This window comes from Salvelinus sp. IW2-2015, linkage group LG20 (assembly GCF_002910315.2).
Source record: "Salvelinus sp. IW2-2015 linkage group LG20, ASM291031v2, whole genome shotgun sequence".
Taxonomy (NCBI): Eukaryota; Metazoa; Chordata; class Actinopteri; order Salmoniformes; family Salmonidae; genus Salvelinus; species Salvelinus sp. IW2-2015.
The window spans coordinates 12743104-12763830 of NC_036860.1; the positions used below are offsets into that span (position 1 = coordinate 12743104).

At 44.9% G+C, this 20727-nt stretch overlaps 1 protein-coding gene across 2 annotated transcripts; it reads right to left on the reverse strand.

The window, feature by feature from the left end:
* Window positions 1-689: 689 nt before the first annotated feature.
* brd4 (bromodomain containing 4) lies at window positions 690-19331 on the reverse strand. Of its 2 annotated transcripts, none has more exons than XM_070449202.1 (17): window positions 18947-19331; window positions 18074-18475; window positions 17728-17856; window positions 16962-17240; window positions 16400-16635; window positions 15269-15648; window positions 14823-14930; window positions 14352-14554; window positions 13610-13829; window positions 12783-13237; window positions 7301-7613; window positions 6952-7058; window positions 6322-6478; window positions 4726-4856; window positions 2529-2734; window positions 1878-2145; window positions 690-892 (listed from the first exon to the last, which is right to left on the reverse strand). In XM_070449202.1, the coding sequence occupies exons 1-17, from the start codon at window positions 19307-19309 to the stop codon at window positions 824-826; spliced, it is 4026 nt and encodes a 1341-aa protein (XP_070305303.1). In that variant the 5' UTR covers window positions 19310-19331; the 3' UTR covers window positions 690-823. The 2 variants fall into 2 exon arrangements, with proteins under 2 accessions (XP_070305303.1, XP_023867237.2); XM_024011469.3 differs by having other exon boundaries at window positions 6322-6484.
* Between the last annotated feature and the right edge of the window lie 1396 nt (window positions 19332-20727).

Here is a 20727-nt window from a genome sequence, read left to right on the forward strand (position 1 = left end):
CATATGCCCAGGCAAGGGAGAGAGGCCTATCTAATGTACGGTCTGTGTGTGTGTGTGTGTGGACAATGGACAAGAGTGAGGCAGAAGGCAAAGCTGTACTGTACCTCCTCTCCTAGAAAAAGAACACGTCAGAAGTTGAAGTCCCTCCCCCCTTATACACACACACACCTGTCCCCAACATTTCCTTACATGTGTTCTCTCTAAAAAAAAAAAGAAGAAAAAAACAGATCACATAAAAATATTTATTCTGCCTCTCCTCTTATCAGACAGACGCCTGTCTGGCAGTCTTTATGAACACCCCAGTCTCGGTCCGTAGATACGCAAGGTACTTTGTTTCTCAGAGCATTTCACCGTTGCTGTGTTTTTCCGTTATCGTCTTTTACTTCCATTTACAAGACTGTTCTCCTTCGCTCTGTCCCGTGTGAAAGTATCAATCAGGTGTGAAATTACATGACCACCCGGAGTCCTTTCCCTCATGTCTTGTTGCCAGGGGCAACAACAAGGGTCAATTCCCCAGAGAAACGACACCAAAACGTGGTTGAAAATATCCTGTTTATGTCGCTCCTTCAATGTGGCGTCTTACTTCCAGAGGCTACATAGCAGAACAGCTAACAGCCGAGTAGCTCGCCAGTCTAGCTGAAGATCACCCCCTCTGCTCTGGAGGAGGAGGGGGGGGGGGGGATTGNATCTTGGTTCATTAAACCCCCCCACACACCTGTGATGTCATACAGAAGATTCCATTTCATAAGAAATGTTCCATTCCATATTCATTATTCCGTTGTGTTATTTTTGCAGTTTTAAGTTTCTGGGGGTTCCCTCGTCATCAGAACAAGTTCTCCTCAAAGATAGCCATCAGGTCGCTTTGGAAATTCATGTCGATGGTCGCCGCCATCTGGAGAGGGGAGAGAGATTGAGGTGTCAGAAGAGCTGAGAGACTGTACATGGCATAGGGACTGATCATAACAAACTCATTGACACCGCTTTTGTGCTTCTCCCCTTCTGTCAATTCCCAAAGAGAAAGACATGGATATGTAAAATTGTTTTACAAAATGCAATACATGAGACAGGACAATAAAGGACATGCAATAGTCACAAAAAGAGACATGCCAACTATGAAACACACAGGACAATGCACACGACAATAACCCTACAGTAACAAACAAATAACCCAATCCCCCAACTATTAGCGATGGGGGGAAAATTTGATTCAGTTACATATCGGGATTTGACGATATACCGTATCGTTTTGACAACGTCGCAATATTATTTTTGCACTAGTTGTCTGTATCCATTATTTTTCCTTCAAAGCTTTTTCTCCTTTTTAAATAGGGAACCAATTTGTTTTCAGCACTTATTTCCATGAACGGTCMAAAAAAAAWAWTCATGGCTCTCTCGTCTATCTACAGCAGATATATGGCGAGCAATATGTTAGGACCATGGAATCGAATCAATAAGTATCGTCATAACATCGTATCTTGAGGACCTGTTATGGGATTTTTATGAATAATGACTAGGGAGGGGAGGGGAGAGACCTTGGGCTTGTAGTAGATTGTATAACAGGTGGCAGACAATGCAGGAGAAGAAGACTTGTGAACTATATTGTCATTGTTTCTGAGAGGAGGAGAGACATTTATGACGAAATGTGAGGTATATAGACCAATGTACAGGAAATGATAGGCAGAACGTTCCGGTAAACAAACATTTGACTATTGTAGACTGGGCCTATGTCTGTTTTTATTTCTATCAGTATCCTACAAATCCTGATATAGCAGACGGAGTAATTGAATTTAATTGGTTAAAGAACATGAGAACTTAGTTCTCCTAACAGGACCCTGGCAATTCCCAGCCCTATCAACTATGTGGGAAACTAGTCTCACCGCTTCTCTCCTCCTCCTCTCCTGCTCGCGGCGTCGCGCTAGCTCCCTCTGCTGGTCCTGGGCTGAGGGCTGGGGCGGTGTGGGGGCCTGTGGCGGCTGGGGGAGGGCAGCGGGCTGGGCCTGGGGGGCTGGTGCCTGGGGTTGCTGCTGGGGCTGGGTGGCCTGGATGTGTTGCTGCTGCTCCAGACGTCTGCTTCGAGGCTCCTCATGAACCCTCCTCGACTGCTGCTGAGGCTCCAGGATATCCTCATCATCCCGGTCACGACCCCTGAGAGAGAGAGAGAGAGAGAGAGGAGTGAGTTTAACAAATTCTTTGTAGCACACATTCTCTTGACGACCAAGACTTACTCATAGAACAGCAAAGTGCTTCAATTTGACGAATTTTGTTCATTCACAGAGAGAGGGAGAGAGCAACAGAGAGAGAAAGAAATGAGTTTCGCAAAGGCGTGGTAGCTAACGTGGAATGTTCTTTCTCTCGACAATCCCGGATCCGCAAGACTCAGAACAGCAAAGTGAAACTTCATTTGACAAATTTTGTTCGATCACACACACAGAAAATGTATTGTCAAACATCGATGTACAAAAAGAAACATTGAAGGCAGGGTTRAAACACCTCAGAGTTTTTGTAGACGACCCAACTGTAATCCTCACCGTAATTTCTCCTGCTCCCGGCGCAGTTTGTCCCTCTCAGCCTGCTCTGCCTGGGCCTTAAGAGCCTTCTCCCTCTCCTCTTTCTCCCGGGCAGCCCGGCGGAACTGCTCGAAGCTGTCGCTAGACGACTTCACTGCAGACAAGGGCGCTGACGTGGACTTCTGGGCCAGGCTGGCCCACGAACCCATGTTCTTCAGTTTCACATCCTGACCGACGGATAGATGGMCGGATGGTGACAGGCAGATGACAGCGAGGGAGGGGATTGAGGGAGAGCAGATATGTTAGTATTTGACTCATCACATACCCAAACTATTGAAACGAGTGGCTATGATGGTATTCTCATAATAAGAGATAATATACAGAGTATACCAAACATTAGGAACATTGAGTTGCGCGCGCACCCCCCCCCTCAGAACAGCCTCAATTCGTCAGGGCATGGACTCTACAGGGTGTCGAAAGCGTTCCACGGGGATGCTGGCCCATGTTCACTCCACTTCCCACAGTTGTGACAAGTTGGGAGGATGTCCTTTGGGTGGTGGACCATTCTTGACACACCCGGCAGCAGTGCAGTTCTTGAAAGAAACTGGTGCGCCTGACACCTACTACCATACCCTGTTCAAAGGCACTGAAATATTTTGTCTTGCCCATTCACCCTCTGAATGGCACACCCACATCCTCCCCTTCATCTACACCAGTGGTCACCAACCTTTTCTGAGTCAAGATCACTGAGTCAAAATGCATGCCGAGATCTACCGCTCTGATTTTTTATTAACATGACTTAAATGTAAGCCTATGCAACATTAACCAATTAAAAACAGTTCTGTAGCAATGAGGTTTGTGCAGTAAGCTATAGGCCCAATACAATATCACCGCATATTGGCTTTGCTTGAATTCACCTGCCAATGCATTGTTGTCCGGGACATTTTTTAAATTCTATTTCAAAATTTGAGGTAGCTATATGATCCCACCGGTAATAGATCCATTGTTGTATTACTTGTGAGGCACAGGTGAGTGAGCATACATTTAAATAATTCGCTTTTTATTTTACTGGGCTGATGGAGCCTGCATCTGATGGTCAGTCTCAGCGGAGGGAGAGAGCAGCAGACTGAGGGTCCGTCTCTCAACATCCCTCCGCTCTCCCTTTCCTCCACTGACACTGACCAAAAAGGGACACCGTCTTCCAGCTGATGGCGAAACTCAAGTCGCACCACATTATTTCTGCCATGTGCACAAATTCGTTGTTGTTACTCCTATGAACAGAGAAAGTGAAATATTCCTTGATATTAAAAAAGACCCAAGCCGCTAATAAAACAAGCCTATAAATACACTTTCCTACTCATTCATTACTACTGCAGTGCTTGTTGTAGCGCTGAGTGGAAATAGGAAGAATGCGCATTTTATGGGTTATAAAAGTGTTGAATACAAAAGTCTTGACAGTGCTGAGTAAGAACTTAAGCATGAACTCAGTCATAAAAACAGCAGCTCTTTGCTGTATTCGTTGACAGTCTCTCTAGTCATGGTTTTGAAATCTCACAGTATCAATTTTGCTGTGGCTTTCTTTTATGCCTGCTACGTTACTGCAGACACTGTCATCTGAGCAATCTGATTGGCCAGCGGTGGCATAGTGCACTTGATTTCCTCTCCAGGCCCACCGGGAAGGCAGAGTTAGTACCTTCAGACATGAAATGGCAATAGTTTTCAGCTGCCCTGTGCACCGGGTAGGCATTGGCTGCACCTACCACCAACAGCCCGAGACTAATCAAAAAATAAATAGTAACAAGACCTTATCGTTTGTTTTTTTACAGAAATGTTTGGAGATCGACCGGTTGGTGACCACTGATCTACGGTGATTGAAGTTGATTTAACAAGTGACATCAATAAGGGATCATAGCTTTCACCTGGATTCACCTGGTCAGTCTGTCGTGGAAAGAGCTTCATGTTTTGTATACTCTGTATTACATTTACATTTTAGTAATTTAGGGGACGCTCTTAATCCAGAGGAGCAATTAGGGGTAAGTGCCTTGCTCAAGGGCATGTCGACAGATTTCTCACCTAGTCAGCTCTGGGATTCAAACCAGTGACCTTTCGGTTACAAGGCCAACACTCTTAACCGCTGGGCTACCTGCCACYCATAGGTTTATAATACGGTGTACGTGTGTATGGCAACGTGCTGCTCTGTCTTCCACCCTACCTGTACCTTTTTGGGGGCGACGGGCGTTTTGGGCTCCTGTTTGAACTTGTCCTTGTCTGGCAGGGAGGAGGAGGAGGGAGGACCGCTGGGCTCTGAGGAACGGATGACCGGCCGAGAGCTGTCCATCGACTTCACATCTGATGCACGTAAACACACACAAGGAATACAGAACATGTCAAAAAGAAAGTCGTGTGTGCGCATTCGCTCGTTTGTTTTTAACACAAAGGAACGTGTGTTTGTCTACAGATGAGCACTATTCCCACTTCCACACACAGTACACCCCCATAAATAGTACACCCACAAATAAAACACACTAGGCTGGGCAACATGGCCAAAATATTTGACTGTATTTTATGTTTTTGAATCATAAAAGTTCTACATTTGCTTTATGAGTAGTTCATGACCCCAGGGTGGCAACACATACATGCTAAGTGTTAAATGGGGCTTTCTCCATTCTGATTGTTTTATACTGTTTCATCAAACTTAAACCCACATTTATTTGGCATATTCATCCATTTCCTGCACTCATTGGGGATCACTGCCACATAGGGCTGCACGATATGGGCAATAAATCTAGGCCTTGTTTTTAACCAAATGTTGACTTGCGATTTAGATCAAAACACTTTGAAGTTGTTGGAATCATGGAAAATAATGATTATTCTAATTCTATAGTTCAAATATAATAGTAGGTACTTTGAATACAGTGTTTGACATGACATCGAATGAAAATGTCAAGGAGTTATTGTGACAGAGTAGAAACCAAAGTGTTGGTCAGTGTTTCCCAGGGGACCATATAATCTTTGGCTACATTGAACGTTTTCTCTTACTTCATGTAGCTAACATTCATGGCTTGCCTATTCCTTTTTGATTTAGAAGACACTGATGCACAAACATGCAGATTTAGGCCTACACAAGCACAGAAATCAGGTTGTATTAGCTAGCTACATTTGTTCTGACACAGAACATTTATTAGCTAGCCAGCTGACTAGCGAATAGCAGCTAAGACGATTTATTTTAGCCAAAACTTGCCAACAAAAGACAAACTAGCTGTGTGCAGACTGTAAGAGAAACTAACAGTGTAATTGTAAAACCTTTGTGGATTTATATTAGGGAGAAAAGTGGAAAGCAGCATCGTTGTCATCGMCGTCTTGTTGCATCTGCTGCRTTGACTATGCAGACTCAAGTGGTCTCGTGTTCGAGCAACAACTGTACAACTGTCACTTGAGTGACAGGGGGGCGGGGGCTTGCTGAGAGAGTGAGCAACGACTCAAGTAGCGGAGTAAACTATAAAAGAGGACGTTACACACGGCGGAGTRGCATATTTAACAAACCAAACATTGAAATACCGTTATAGAAGGTAAAGTAAAAACCCAAACCAGTATATAGTAAAATACAGTATACCGCCCAGCCCTAACACACACACACACACAAAGTTTTGTATTGCTATCCTTGTGGGGACCAAAGAATTGATTCCCATCCAAAATCTTATTTTCCTTAACCTAACCTTAATTCCAAACCCTAACCCTAGCCCCTAAACCTAAAATAATTTTTTTAAATCCTTGTGGGGACCGGCAAAATGTCCCCACATACCAGTGTACTCACTCTGCTGTGCGTGGCCTGGTAGAGAGGGCTTGCTGTGGCTGTCTGGGTGTTTGTGAGGGTCTTGTCTCATGGCTGGGCTGAAGGGCTCTCCTCCTCTCATCACCGGAGAGGGAGGCAACTTCTCTTCTTTCAAGGCTACTAGGGCCGGGGGCGCACGCTGCTCCTTCAACACACAGCACACGGCCGGACAGGGTTAACGGCACATTCTGGAAGATGTTCTGCTCTTCATTGGTCGTTTCGATGAATGATACACACCCATTAAAAAAACACACTCAGGATTGTAGCTTAAATGCTTGCTGTCCCTTTAACAAGCACATAGAAATGCAGGTTAACASGTACATTCCTCACACACAGAGGCTCTATCGAACTTCACACGGCACAAGCAGACAAGACCAGGKATTCAAATAGTGTGGTTTTCATTCAAATACTTTCAGCTGTTGTTTGAGCCTGCCTGCAGCGCACTTTTTGTTAGGACCAGTCAATGAACTCCATTGTGCCAGGCAAGCTCAAACAACCCAGCGAAGCTGYAGTACTTGAGAGAAAACATTATTTGAATGCGCGTTCGCAAAACCGATCCAGACTGACAGAAATAGAGACAGATACACACACACACGCGCGCGCGCTACTCACTTTCTTGGGCTGCAGGTTGTGTGGCGGAGACTGGTGCGTTATGGGGGGATACTGGGGGAGGTGGGGGGAATGCATCATGATGGGGGAGGGGTTCTCCCTTAGGTGCCCTGTAGGCAGAACAGAGGGAATGATTAGAATCACCATTTAGTCTGATTCAAAACCTAGAGCACAGTGTCCTAACATACCAAAACACACGACGGTCCAGGTTGTCTCATTTGCAGTCACGCTGTATAGATTACTATGTTATAATAATGTAGTTGCTGAGACACTACACACTTCTCCAGGTTTTGTGAGATCTGAGGTCTTCCAATCAACCAATTTAATCAACCAATCAACACTTGAGTCTCACCACTGTTATATGGATCAGCCTTGATCTGTCGAGGGGAGGGGTGTTGCTGTTGCTGGATGATGTGCTGTGCTTTGGCGGAGGCCTGCATTGACCCCTTGTGTTGCCCTGCAGCGGCCTGCCTGTCTGAGTGACCCGTCTGCTGTGCCACCGGCCCCTGGGAGGGGTAACCCATCTGGGCATGCTGCTGCAGGTGGCGGGCTACTTGGTGCGGGGGTAGGATCTGGCGCGAGGGGGGGATGGGCTTGGACTGGGGCTGGGGGGGCTGGACTGAGAGCTGGGGGGGCTGAAGAGAGGAGGTCTGGGAGGGCTGGACCTAGGATAGGAGGATAGGATCAATTTAATGTCCCAGAGGGCAAATTTTACCAAGACACAGTGACTGTATAAGAAATAAACAATGTACATTACACACACAACATAAACAATACAAATATTATATACACATGTGTACCCAAAGAAGAGTAGCTGCTGCTTCTGCAAAAGCTAAAAGGGATCCAAATAAACTAGGGCTGACCCCATTTAGTTGACTGGCCGATTGGTTGGTCGATAGAATAAACAAAATCTGTCGACCAATAGCCTAACAGTGTATTTTCATGGTGCACAAGACACCCGTCTGATTTGCGCCCGTCTCGGTGGACTAATCCACTCTAAGACATATGTATATGGTTATATTATGTACAAATAATGGTGCAATCTAATATTATTTTATAACAAATGCGCTTTCCCCCGCGTTGGATACGGTCACTGTCCGCGGTTTTTGAAACAATCTTTAGTGAAACGTAGAATTGCTGCTTTTCCCTATGTTGCTATGTGTTTAATAGCAAAATTAACCAGCATATTGGGATCGAGAACAACGCAGCAGGGGCAATAGCAGAATAGACAAGGTAACAGCCCTTGCCTTACGCCCTATTCAGACGGGACTCGTTTTACAGGGGGTGGTCAGGTAATGTAATTATGTGCTCTCGGGGGAACTGTGGGAGGATATTGGATGATTGGTGGCCTGGCGGTTGGGAGTTTGGGCCGGTGGCCAATGGGTCGCTGGTTCGGGTCCCCGTTTTAACTTGGTGGGAGATCTGTTGAGGTGCCCTTGGGCGGGGCGCTTGACCCTGGGTGCTCCTGTGGGTCGCTCTGGATGGGAGACGGTTAGATGACTGAATGTAATGTAAATGTTGAGGGGCTTCACTGCAGGTAGATTGCAGTGGTGGAAAAAGTATCCAATTTTCAAACTTGAGTAGAAGTACAGATACCTTAAGATAATAAGTAAAAGTCACCCAGTAAAATACTGATTGAGTTAAAGTCTAAAAGTAGTTGGTTTTAAATGTACTTAAGTATCAAAAGTAAAAGTCTAAATCATTTAAAATGTCTTATATTAAGCAAACCAGAAAACACGATTTTTACAGATAGCCAGGGACACAGTTGAACACTCAGACATAATTCAAAGACGAAACATGTGTGTTTAGGGAGTCTGCCAGATCAGAGGCTGTAGGGAGGACCAGGGATGTTCTCTTGATAAGTGCGTGAATTAGACAATATTCCTGTTCTGCTAAGCATTCAAAATGTAATGAGTAAAAGTTGTCAAAAAATATAAATAGTAAAGTACAGATACCCCAAAAAACTCCTTAAGTAGTACTTTAAAGTATTTTTACTTAAGTACTTTACACCACTGGTAAATTGTATGTTTTCATATTTTAAAAAACAATTCCAGCCAGAATAACCTACTGTTTTTGGCGAACTCTGATAATACTAGTTCCCTACGAATCGACATCCCTGTGTTTTGAGAGAAATGTCTGAGTTTGACAGGTGTTGCTCACGGGTTGCGGAAGAAAACAATAACTGATTCGATAAATGGAACGAAGTACCGAAATGCATCAACTTTCACAGTGAATGCTTTTGTAGAAATGGATTGAATATTGCCAAATACATCAGTACAAAATAAATGTGCCTATTTAATGTAACCCTTGCTGTTAATAGACGTAAACGTTTGGAAATAAGTTGACTTTCGCATCCATAGCCTTAAAAATGCATCTCTAGTGCACTGTTTAGCTCACATCTGAAGGCTGGGGGGCATTTAGGACGTCTACTGCGGATTGCTAAAATATCCTAATGATTATGATCACACTTCCTCAATTTAAATTTTATGACGACACTATACCAAAAAATGGTTTGGTATGGTTTAGAAACTTGGGAGTTAAAAACCAAGCTCGAGTTAATAGTGTAGCCCTGTTATCGCCTGGGCTTCCGTCATAACTCTCAATTTATCATTTAATAAAAATATATATATAATTACGGGAGTTTGGAAAAAAGTAATCCCGTCTGAATTGTCCTGTGGAATAATGGACATTCTGGAGTCATAATTACGTAACCAAAATTGTCTAGTAATAGAAGCCCCCTGCGAATAGGGCTTAGCCTAATTGTCTAAGCAAATTGAGGATAGCAAACCCCAACTTAATTAGGTCTATAGATCAATAGCCTAACTTAAATGTGCCTGGCTTTATAAATCATCCACATGTACAATACCAGTCAAAAGTTTGGACTTACTCATTCAAGGGTTTTTCTTTATTTTTTACATCAAAACTATGAAATAACACATATGGAATCATATTTTTGAGATTCTTCAAAGTAATCTCCCTTTGCATTCACAGCTTTACACGCTCTTCCCATTCTCTCAACCAGCTTCATGAGGTAGTCACCTGGAATGCATTTCAATTAACAGGTGTGCCTTGTTAAAAGTACATTTGTGGAATTTCTTTCCTCAATGCGTTTGAGCCAATCAGCTGTGTTGTGACAAGGTAGGGGTGGTATACAAAAGACAGCCCTATTTGGTAAAAGACCAAGTCCATATTATGGCAAGAACAGCTCAAATAAGCAAAGAGAAATGACCGTCCATCATTACTTTAAGACGTGAAGGTCAGTCAATCCTGAAATTTGAAAGTTTCTTCAAGTGCAGTCGCATAAACCATCAAGTGCTACGTTGAAGCTGTCTCTCAAGAGGACCACCACAGGAAAGGAAGACCCAGAGTAACCTCTGCTGCAGAGTATAAGTTCATTAGAGTTAACTGTACCTCAGATTGCAGCCCAAATAAATGCTTCACAGAGTTCAAGTAACAGACATCTCAACATCAACTATTCAGAGGAGACTGCGCGAATCAGGCCTTCATGGTCGAATTTCTGCAAAGAAACCACTACTAAAGGACACCAATTATAAGAAACTAGCTTGCGCCAAAAAACACAAGCAATTGACATTAGACCAGTGGAAATCTGTCCTTTGGTCTGATGAGTCCAAATTTTAAATTTTTGGTTCCAACCTCTGTGTCTTTGTGAGACACAGAGTAGGTAAATGGATGATCTCCGCAAGTGTGGTTCCCACCATGAAGCATGGGGAGGGGAGGTAATGGTGTGGTGKTGCTTTGCTGGTGAATTCAAGGCACACTTAACCAGCATGGCTACCACAGCATTCTGCAGCGATACCCCAATCCCATCTGGTTAGTACTTAGTGGGACTATCATTTGTTTTTGAACAGGACAATGACTCAACACACCTCCACGGTGTGTAAGGGCTATTTGACCAAGAAAGAGAGTGATGGAGTGCTGCATCAGATCACCTGGCCTCCACAATCCCTGACCTCAACCCAATTGAGATGGTTTGGGATGAGTCGGACCGCAGAGTGAAGGAAAAGCAGCCAACAAGTGTTCAGCATATGTGGGAACTCCTTCAAGACCGTTGGAAAAGCATTCCAGATGAAGCTGGTTGAGAGAATGCCAAGTGTGTGCAAAGCTGTCAAGGCAAAGGGTGGCTCATTTGAAGAAACTAAAATGTATTTCTATTTGTTTAACACTATTGGTTACTACATGATTCCATGTGTTATTTCATAGTTTTGATGTCTCCACTATTATTCTACAATGTAGAAAAATAGTAAAATAAATAAAAACCCTTGAATGAGTAGGTGTATCCAAACTTTGGACTGGTACTGTATCTAAAGAAATAAGACAGATCTTGCTTCTGTTGCCTGTGAGTGTTTAATAGCCTACTGATTACGTGAGCACCAAGCCTCATGAAACGGGCAAAATGTTGGATAAAGCAATTTCATAGATTTGGCCGTTTTTAATCTTTGTTATGCTGTAATAAAGGCTTTACAATTTCTGTTACCAACAGACTGGTATTACTTATTGTTTACCCTGTTCCAAACAGGAAGAAAAATGATATTGTAATCTTACAGCACCTGTTGGTCACACATAATATACACGCAGCTCTCGCTCCTATACCCTCCTTTCGCTTGATCTCATTATTACAATAATTATTATGATCATCATTATAATAAGTCATGTAGTGATTCTTAGTAGGCTTTGTAGAGTAGCCTTGTACAACCACCATCGAGCTGTAGGCCTAACAGCGCGTCCTGTTCAGTCTTAATACCGTAACTTAGGCCTATATTTCAATATATAGTCTAATGTATCAATCAATCATTTATAAGAGACGTTCATGCTTTGAAATGCAATCAAGCATTTTAGTTTTAAAACAAAGGGAGCTTTGAATAATTAGCCTAAACAAGAAATTAACCGCAATGCATGCAACTGTTTTTAGTCTGCTGTAATAAATGCTTTAAATAAATAAAAATATTAGTTAGAACAGACTCTCTGGTACACTTATTTAGTGTTGTTTACACTGTTCCAAATGGTCAGAAAAATATAATAAAATAATCTGTTCGGCCCTCACGCAACGCTTGCTCCTATACCCTCCTTTTTCTTGATCTCCAGTAGCTTCCACAACCAAGTCAAATGTCTTCCACTGATCTGACTTCCCCTTTCCCCCCTGAGCAACCAGTAAACATTCACCCGGTTCAGGTTAATTTTTCACGTCCTCCGCATCCATTTCTCTGTCGACATTACCGTGTTGGGAGTTTATTATCACCAATTCATTGATGTGATTATTATAGGCTATAGGTCAGGCTCTATTGGTCACATGCATGCGGTGCTTACATGTTTCACGTAAAGAGAGCAAGGGTTGAGGGAATAGGGAATGTTTTTCCTAAACAAATGAGGGATTTCGGTAACAGAACTTCTCAGTCAGAAACAAGTTAAGAAACTAAATGGCTGTAATGATGTTGCAGCTTCAGCACGCACAGCGCAATAAACACTTGCTGGGCTGTCTTTCGCTGCAGTAGGGAGGAGAGCGAGACAACGTGCGCCAGTCACACAGGCACTCACTGTCTTTTTAACACAGTGTGACCATCAGCCTCTTTGAGTCATTTGTGTCTTAATTATTTAATCAAACAGTGTGCTTAAAGCATCAGACAAGCTCAGTGCATATCTAGTTGGTTTTATTCAAACACATAGSTTGTGTCTGCCTATATATGGAAAAATAGGTTTAAACGTTTCAACCAATGGATTGAACATGTCGACTCTCGGTCGACCAATATTATTATTTTTTGTCGGGAGCAGCCCTAAAAGAAACATATTACACACATCAACATATACACAATACAGACCTGTACAGACTGCAGGAGGGGAGCCTGGTTCTGTTGTTGGCGAACCTGGAGAGACTGCATGATCTGCTGGGGATTGTGTGGTTGCTGGCCAGGTCTTCCCTGGCTCTGTCCCTGACTCTGTCCCTGCTGCAGGTAGAGATGCATCTGGGGTAAGGGTGGAATCACCTCCTCATCGTCCTCCAGGAGCATCTGGGGGGGCTGGGAGGACAGCAGGCCCTGAGGGGTGAGGGTGGGAGGGGACAAGGGCCGCTGCTGCAGGGACTGAGGGGGGGTGGGGTGGAGGATGTGGGGTGGGAGGTGGTGCTGGGGTGGAGGGGCTTGTGGCTGAAGCTGTTGTTGTTGTTGTTGTAGGGATGGCTGGGGCGGTGGTTGCTGCTGCTGGGGGGGTTTAGGAGGTAGAGCTGCTGCCCTATGGCTGGGTCGAGACGGCTGCTGGGGCAAGGCGTTGTGCAAAGCTACAGGTGAAGAGGAGGAAGGTAAACAATGATAAAATGTGGTTAGGAGTCAGGATGTAAACTTCACAATGAAAAAAGTCAAACGACTGCCTAGTTAATCTAATCCTAGGTCAATAAATGCTTAGAATAATTTTTTTAGGAAGCCTTCGGGTAACAAGGAACCGATTTATTGCAGAACTGGGTTCAGAAAGTATTTTCTTTCAAATACTGGATCGATCCCGCCCAGTGCACCAGATGGGTGGCGTTAGCACATTCTGGACTATTCCATTGGCCCCATTACACCAGGTAAGCTCAATCAACCACAGCTCAAATATTAGAAAAAAATACAAAAAGACTATCTGGCAGGTGTGTCTCGAAGAGGCCGGGACTTACCTGGGTTAGGGTTGGGGAGGATGGGGTGCTGGTTGAGAAATGGGTGCGTCTCCGGGGACACGGGCCCTGGTGCGGAATGAGCGTTGAGGTGGGGGGGCACGGCAGGCGACGAGGAGTGGTGGTGCTGGGACAGGTGCATGAGGGGCTGCTGGCCGAAATGGGGCAGCGAATCAAACGTGTTCTCCAGCAGCTGGGAGGACTCCAACGCCGTGACCGTTACCTAGACATTACACACAAGCGCAATCATACACTGAACTTCACTGCTGCACTTTTCAGTGATGCCAAATGCTTTTTTAATCAGCTGTGTAGTCCCCGCTGTACAGTCACCATCCCTATCAAATTGTATTGATCGCATACACATATTTAGCAGATGTTATTGCGGATGTAGTGAAATGCCCTAAAATATATGTTATATATATCGTCTTGCCGTTGTTTTTAAATCCTGTAATGAGCTTTTACAAAAACAGACAACCAAATGCTATCATGTCATATCTTTAGGACCACATATGAAATAAGCATTCGAGCTGTGTTTCTATCCTGGATAATTGATCATGTATGTAATGTTAAGTACCTTAAATAAATCCTGCACTTGTCTTTTCCTACTAGCACTGACTTTGCTGAGGGAAAATGTACTTAGGACTGTGATGTGGTTATCTGAATGACCAAAACGTTAAATATGTTGTCGTCTCCGGCTGGAGCAGCCTACTACTTTWAGTTATCTAATAAATCAATCAAATCTTACCGGGGGAGGAGGGGCCATGTAGGTGGCGGGGGAGGGGTTATGTTGCTGTTGCTTCAGGTGAATGCTGGGCTGCAGGACAGGAGCCTGGGCGTGAGGGTGGCCCTGGGGGACCGGACCAGCTCCAGACATGGCATGGTGGAGATGGGGCTTCTTCCCTTCGTTGGTCCCGTGGCCTTTCTTCTGTTTCTGTTTAGGAGCCACTCCTGACAAGAGAAGGGCGAGAGGAGATCCTGACTACTGAACGAAGCTTTCGTCTATCAATTCTGAATACGTGATAAAAATCTGTTGTTTAAACACAGCCACAATGTGAGCTAGTCAAATATTAAAGTATTGACCATGGTATACGCATGAGGTAAATAACGAGGCACGTGTGAAAAACCTCAATGCTACGCTTCAAACCAAAGAAGATAATAAAGACGTAAWTTTTTTTTTTGAGGAGTGAAATGAGAAGGGCTTGCTGCGTGTCCCTACCCTTCTCCTCATCACTGTCTGAGGAGCTGGAGTCGCTGCTGTCCGAGTCAGAGGAGGAGCTGGCCTTGGTCTTGGCGGCCGTCATGGCCTCCATGGTCTTCTCTGCCACTATAGGAGAGGGAAGCATGTGACTCGACATCTTCTCAAGACAAACTATCTTCCACTAACATGTTAGGTCAATATAACACACTGCATTGCTCAAAGTTAAAGGAAACCACTTGGTAAAACAATATATATATATTTTTTTTAAAGTGTGACCTATGAGCTAGAGGAAAGCTGTGGAAAAGTTATCTTAACAATACCTTGTTATTCATGTTTTGTAACTGTAATTTTGGGATTAATTTGAATTAATGATGCAACATTATTCAATTACAAGTGATTTGTAGGGGGTCGGGAGTTTCTGTTTGGCAACAGGGGGAGGCAAAGACACGCATGCTGAGACTCACCAGGAACCTTCTTCTTGTTCTTGCGGAGGCACGACGACACGTATCTCTCCAGCTCTCTCAGCGTGGACGGCTTGAGCGTCTCAAAGTCGATCTCGATCTCGTCGGGGTTGGAGTTCTTCAGCGAGGGCTCTCTGGACTGGATGATGTGGACCACACGACCCAGCTTGTCGCCGGGCAGCTTGTTGATGTCCAGACTCAGCTGCCTCTTCTCCTCGTACGACATGGGCTTACCCTTCTCCCCGGGGGCTCCGGCTGCAGCCGGGTCCTCCTCCAGGCCCTCCCCCAAGCCAGACACGGGCTGCAGAGCTGGGGGCTGCAGCGCTGCCTGATGGCCCATGGCTGCAGAGCGGTTGTTCTTCACCGCACCTCCCTCCTTCTTACTGCAAGATCAGAGCAGAATATATAAACCATCAGTACTATTTCAACTGGAAGAGAATAACCTTTCTATTCCAATGTCCAAACAAGCATACTACTTCGAAAGAAGTAGTGAATTCTAAGTAGTATGCCAGTATATGGGACATTGTAATGTAGCCACAGTAACATAACATCTCCGTGAAATGCAGAAAGAGCCCAAGGCAGAGGGAGAAAACAAATCATGTTACCACACTTGCCGTGGAAATGAGACAGAAGCTTATAAAACAACAACAAAACCGGTTCATGAAGTAATTTGACAAAGGCAATCAAGCGCTTTGAGGTCAGCAACGTTTATAACGTGTCAATACAATCCATGCGCTCAGCAAATTCTGTGTCCCCTTGTAAATGTCACAGGTCCTGACTTCTGTACTAATGCCACACCTAAGACAGAAATTCCCGTAGCTGTGTATTGTACCGTGTATAGACTGATGGAGAACCAGGCCAGTGCAGTACAGAGGGGTATACAACAAACCAGGATCAATGAGTTAGCCAGCTAAGTTTAATAAGCAACCAGGAAATAACTCTTGGTTTTCGGGTAAATTTGTTTTAATTTGTTTTATCAATTCAACCATGCCCATTTCAAGCTCCTCTTAAAAAAAAAATTATAATATCAAAATATTCAGGCAAGTTAGCCGGCTTACTCCTTGGTCCTGCTTTGTAGCATACCCCTCTTCTCAGCTTGGCTCAGTAGTGTGAAAAGGCTAGTATCGTTCCTACCTGGGTTTCTTGGTCTTCTTCGGCAGGAGCTCCTTGTTGTTGTTGTTGCTGCTGCTGCTGCTGCTGTTGTTGTTGTTGTTCTTGGTCTTCTTGGGGAACTGAATGGCCGGCTCCGGGATCTCCTCCACCGCTCCTTTCCTTTTGTGCTTGTCTTTCTTCTTCTCCTTCTCTTTCCTCTTTGGTTTGCTGGCCTGTGGCTGCGAGAGGGCCGCCAGCTGCTCATGGACAGCTTTGAGCTGAAACAGACAGACAGGAAACCCAACGGTCAAAAAACAATGGATAGGCATTGACTGGAAGTTACCAAATATCCCAGGGGGTCAGAAATGACACAGCACCCCTCATCCACCCTCAGGGATTCAATTACATTTTAAACAACTTTATTTATCCATCAAATGTATCACAAATGTTATTAGTGCCAACAAAGAAAAATGAGGAAGATGATAGTTATGAGGGGGTTATGGTTCATTACAATAATGTATGATGAATAGAGATGTCAGAGAAGCTGGAATCCCTCAATCCAATCCTATTTGCATTCAATGACGTCATTTTGGTCTTTCCTCACCTGTTCCTGTAGCTCGGCCAGTCTCTGGGCTCTCTCCTCCTCCAAGTCGTTCGTGGACGATTCCGACTCCGATGACGAATCACTGGAGCTGTCCGAGGAGGAAGCGGGGCGTTTGACAGAGGAGGCGGGACCTAGGATGGAGGAGGCGGGGTTTAGGATGGGAGGCGGCTGGGACTTGATGATGGGGGCAGAGGACTGGAGCAACGCGGGGGCAGGAGCCGAAGCCAGCGTCTCCTCGGGCTCGTCTGGCATCTTGGCAAAGCGCATCTCAAACACGTCCTGTTGGAGAGAGAGAGGACATACTCAGTATCAGAGTCTAGATAGAGAACAGAACTGGGTGGTGTTCAATAGGGCGCACCGCAGCAAAACTAGTTGCAATGGATAAGCAAAATTCGGTGTTCAGGAACTGGTAGTACCTATGAATTTCACTCGGTTTCAAAACGTATTCTCCTTACTGAACAACCCTGATTTAATAAACATCTACTGCACCAGTAAAACATTAACACGGCAAATAGTTTAGCAAACAGGTACATGAAAAGGCGTAAGCTCATGTGGGCATTTGTTATGAAATCAATTTTTGTGACATCTATCTTGTATATATATATATATACACACCTTGCATGTGTATCTGTCACGCGTGAATGCGACCATTTAAATATTTACAATATACCTTTATGTTGCCAGACTTAAGATCCTTCTGGAACATTTAAGTAACGAAATGGAATTCTGAGGGAGTTACTATTAACCGTGTCAGAAGTGTTATCACCTGTAGTTTGCGTGCCATAGCCACCACCTCGTGGTCGGGTGGGTTGTACTTGTAGCAGTTGGAGAACATTAACCGCACGTCGGCGGCAAACTCCTGGGCGTCTCTGTACTGCCGGTTGTCCAGCTTCACCTACAAACACATCACCACATGTCAACCACAAAACCACGTCGCAATGTTGGAATCCTTTTAGAGAGGACTAGGGAATCCCTTAGAGAGCTACACTCCTTCAGGCTTTCTTTCCAACCCTAACCCAACATAGGGCTCTGGTCGAAAGTAGTGTACTATATATACAGGGGAAAGGGTGCAATTTGGGACGCAGCCATGATAGTGTTCCATTCAAACCCACCTTGACGGTGGCAAGGTCCATGGGGTGTTTGATGATGTCGTGGTAGTCGTGCAGCCCCAGCATGTCCACGTCGACTGGCTTGTAGAAGGGCCAGGCGTAGGCCGCGTGCTTCTTATGTAACATGTCTCGGACCAAGCTGGAGCAGTACCGTAGCTGCTCCTGCTGCTTGGGGCTATGAGCCCCTACCCCTGGTCCTACGGTTCCCCCTAGACCGAGACCTATCCCGAGGCCCAGGTGGTGCTGGGAGTCCGGAGCCTCCTTCTTGAGAAGCTTGGCGGGCCTGGCGCTTTCTCGCCGCGGCAGCGTCTTGCCCGACTTGGACTCGGCCGGAGAAGACTCGCTCAGCTGGTCGTTGGCCGTGGGGGTGGTCGTGTCGGCTTTCCTTTTCTGGCTCTTTCTCTGCTGGAATGGGGGAAGGGAAGAGGGGGATAGAGAAATGAGGGGCACAGGGAGAGGGACAGAAAGGGGACGGAGAAGAGGCAGAGTATGAGAGGAGAATGTGATCGTTTTAGATCATATGCTTAAGGTAATACACAGTTTACTTTTGTCAAAAGCATTCTGAACTGCGATTGATTGAGCTTCCCTGGTGCAATGGAACCAATGGAGTAGCCCTAAAAGTGCAAACCCTGCCCATTTGGCACTCCAGAGAGGTTCAATTAAATGCTCAAAGTATTTGAAGGAACACAAATACTATTTGAATCAAGGGTCATTCCTTATGCATCAAATGGAAGAAAACAGATTGAAACAGGGAGGGACCACCTCGAAACTCTCATTCTCATTTTCCATTTTGCGCTATAAATGAACATGACCCAGTTCTGTAAGCAATATACCCAGCACCCTCCCCATGCATGCCAAACCCTACATCCTACTCACTTTGGCCATGGGCACGGGGTTCTGCAGTATGGGGGCGGTGCTCTGAATGGACGTGGGGGGCAGGGTGGTCTGGGTGGGGGGAGGAGGCACGGAGGTCATGATAGGGAGCTTAGGAGGGGCCTGGAGGGGCAGGTCCGACGGGCCCAGTGAGTAGGGGGCCCCGAGCTGTGGCGCGTGGGCATGGGTGTGGACAGGTAGCGTTGGGGGCACGCGGGAGGGCAGGGCTGGCATGAGGGGCTGAGGAGGTAGAGATGGAGGCCCCTGGTCCTGGGTCTGTTGCTGCACTGGTGGTCCTCTGGTCTGGGGGCCTGGGGAGTGGCTGGAGAAGCCCCGCGTCTGGGGGGTGGTGGAAGGAGAATCCATAGTCGGGCCTGGCTTCAAGTTCAGACCTGGGAGGGTGAGACACACAGAGACAGAACAATGCATGGATGAATGAATGAAATTGAATAAGTACAATAATTCTAAGATGTCAATTAAATGATATCCAGCTCAGGGCTCGAGCTATGCATTTGGTTTTTTAACTTGCAATTAAGTGGCTAAATGTCAAGATCAAGCTTCTTGGTTACAGCAGAGACATTCAACCCCCTCCTGGATAGAGATCTAGGGCCCTATAAAATCTACATTGAACTTAGTAGGGAATCAACTAAATGTATTGAAAATGTAGCAATTAGCCCAAGTCTACCATAAGACATGAACAGAATGCATAATTGATTCGCATTTCCTGCAACTTTCTGAAGAGGCAAGGAGAATTCCCTGTCTGTGTATGTACAGAGCGCGCGTCAACCACTTTGTGCAGCTGTTAGCATTCTGCTAATGAAAGGTCTTCTGGTAGATGGAAAGGCTTTCCCAAAAAACCTTCTCAATTAAGCATTAACTACAAAGTAGCCTCTGCCTACCTGGCAGAATGATATCATGATTATTTGCATCAATCCAGTGGATATTTGTTTTGCAAATCATACCAACACAGCTAAAAACAGCCTCTTGCTGGTGTGCACTGGAATTAAAAGGGGTACTACACCCAAACAATTTACTTTCTCAAATATTGCCCAGACCTTAAGTGGTCTCCTGATGTGGTTAAAAAATGTAAAATACAACTCCATATTCATCATCTCCAGCACCACCGCAACATCAACATGTGAAAAGTGTGCATTTCTATTAGAGGTCGACCGATTAATCGGCATGGCATGGCCGATTAATTAGGGCCGATTTTTAAAAAGTTTTCATAACAAATCGGTAATCTGCATTTTTGGACACCGATTATGGCCAATTACATTGCACTCCGCGAGGACACTGCGTGGCAGGCTGACCACCTGTTGTTACGTGAGTGCAGCAAGGAGCCAAGGTAAGTTGCTAGCTAGCATTAAACTTATCTTATTAAAAACAAATTATTCTTCACATAATCACTAGTTAACTAAACATGGTTGACAATATTACTAGGTTAACTAGCTTGTCCTGCGTTGCATATAATCAATGTGGTGCCTGTTAATTTATAATCGAATCACAGCCTACTTAGCCAAATGGGTGATGATTTAGCAAAAGCGCATTTGTGAAAAAAGCACAATCGTTGCACCAATGTACCTAACCATAAACATCAATGCCTTTCTTAAAATCAATACACAGAAGTATATATTTTTTAAACCTGCATATTTAGTTAAAAGAAATTCATGTTGTGTGTGTGTGCTGTGTGTGTGTGTTGTGTGTGTGGTGTGTGTGTTGTTGGGTGTGTGTGTGTGTGTGTGTGGTGAGTGGAGTGAGTGAGTGAGTGGAGTGAGTGAGTGAGT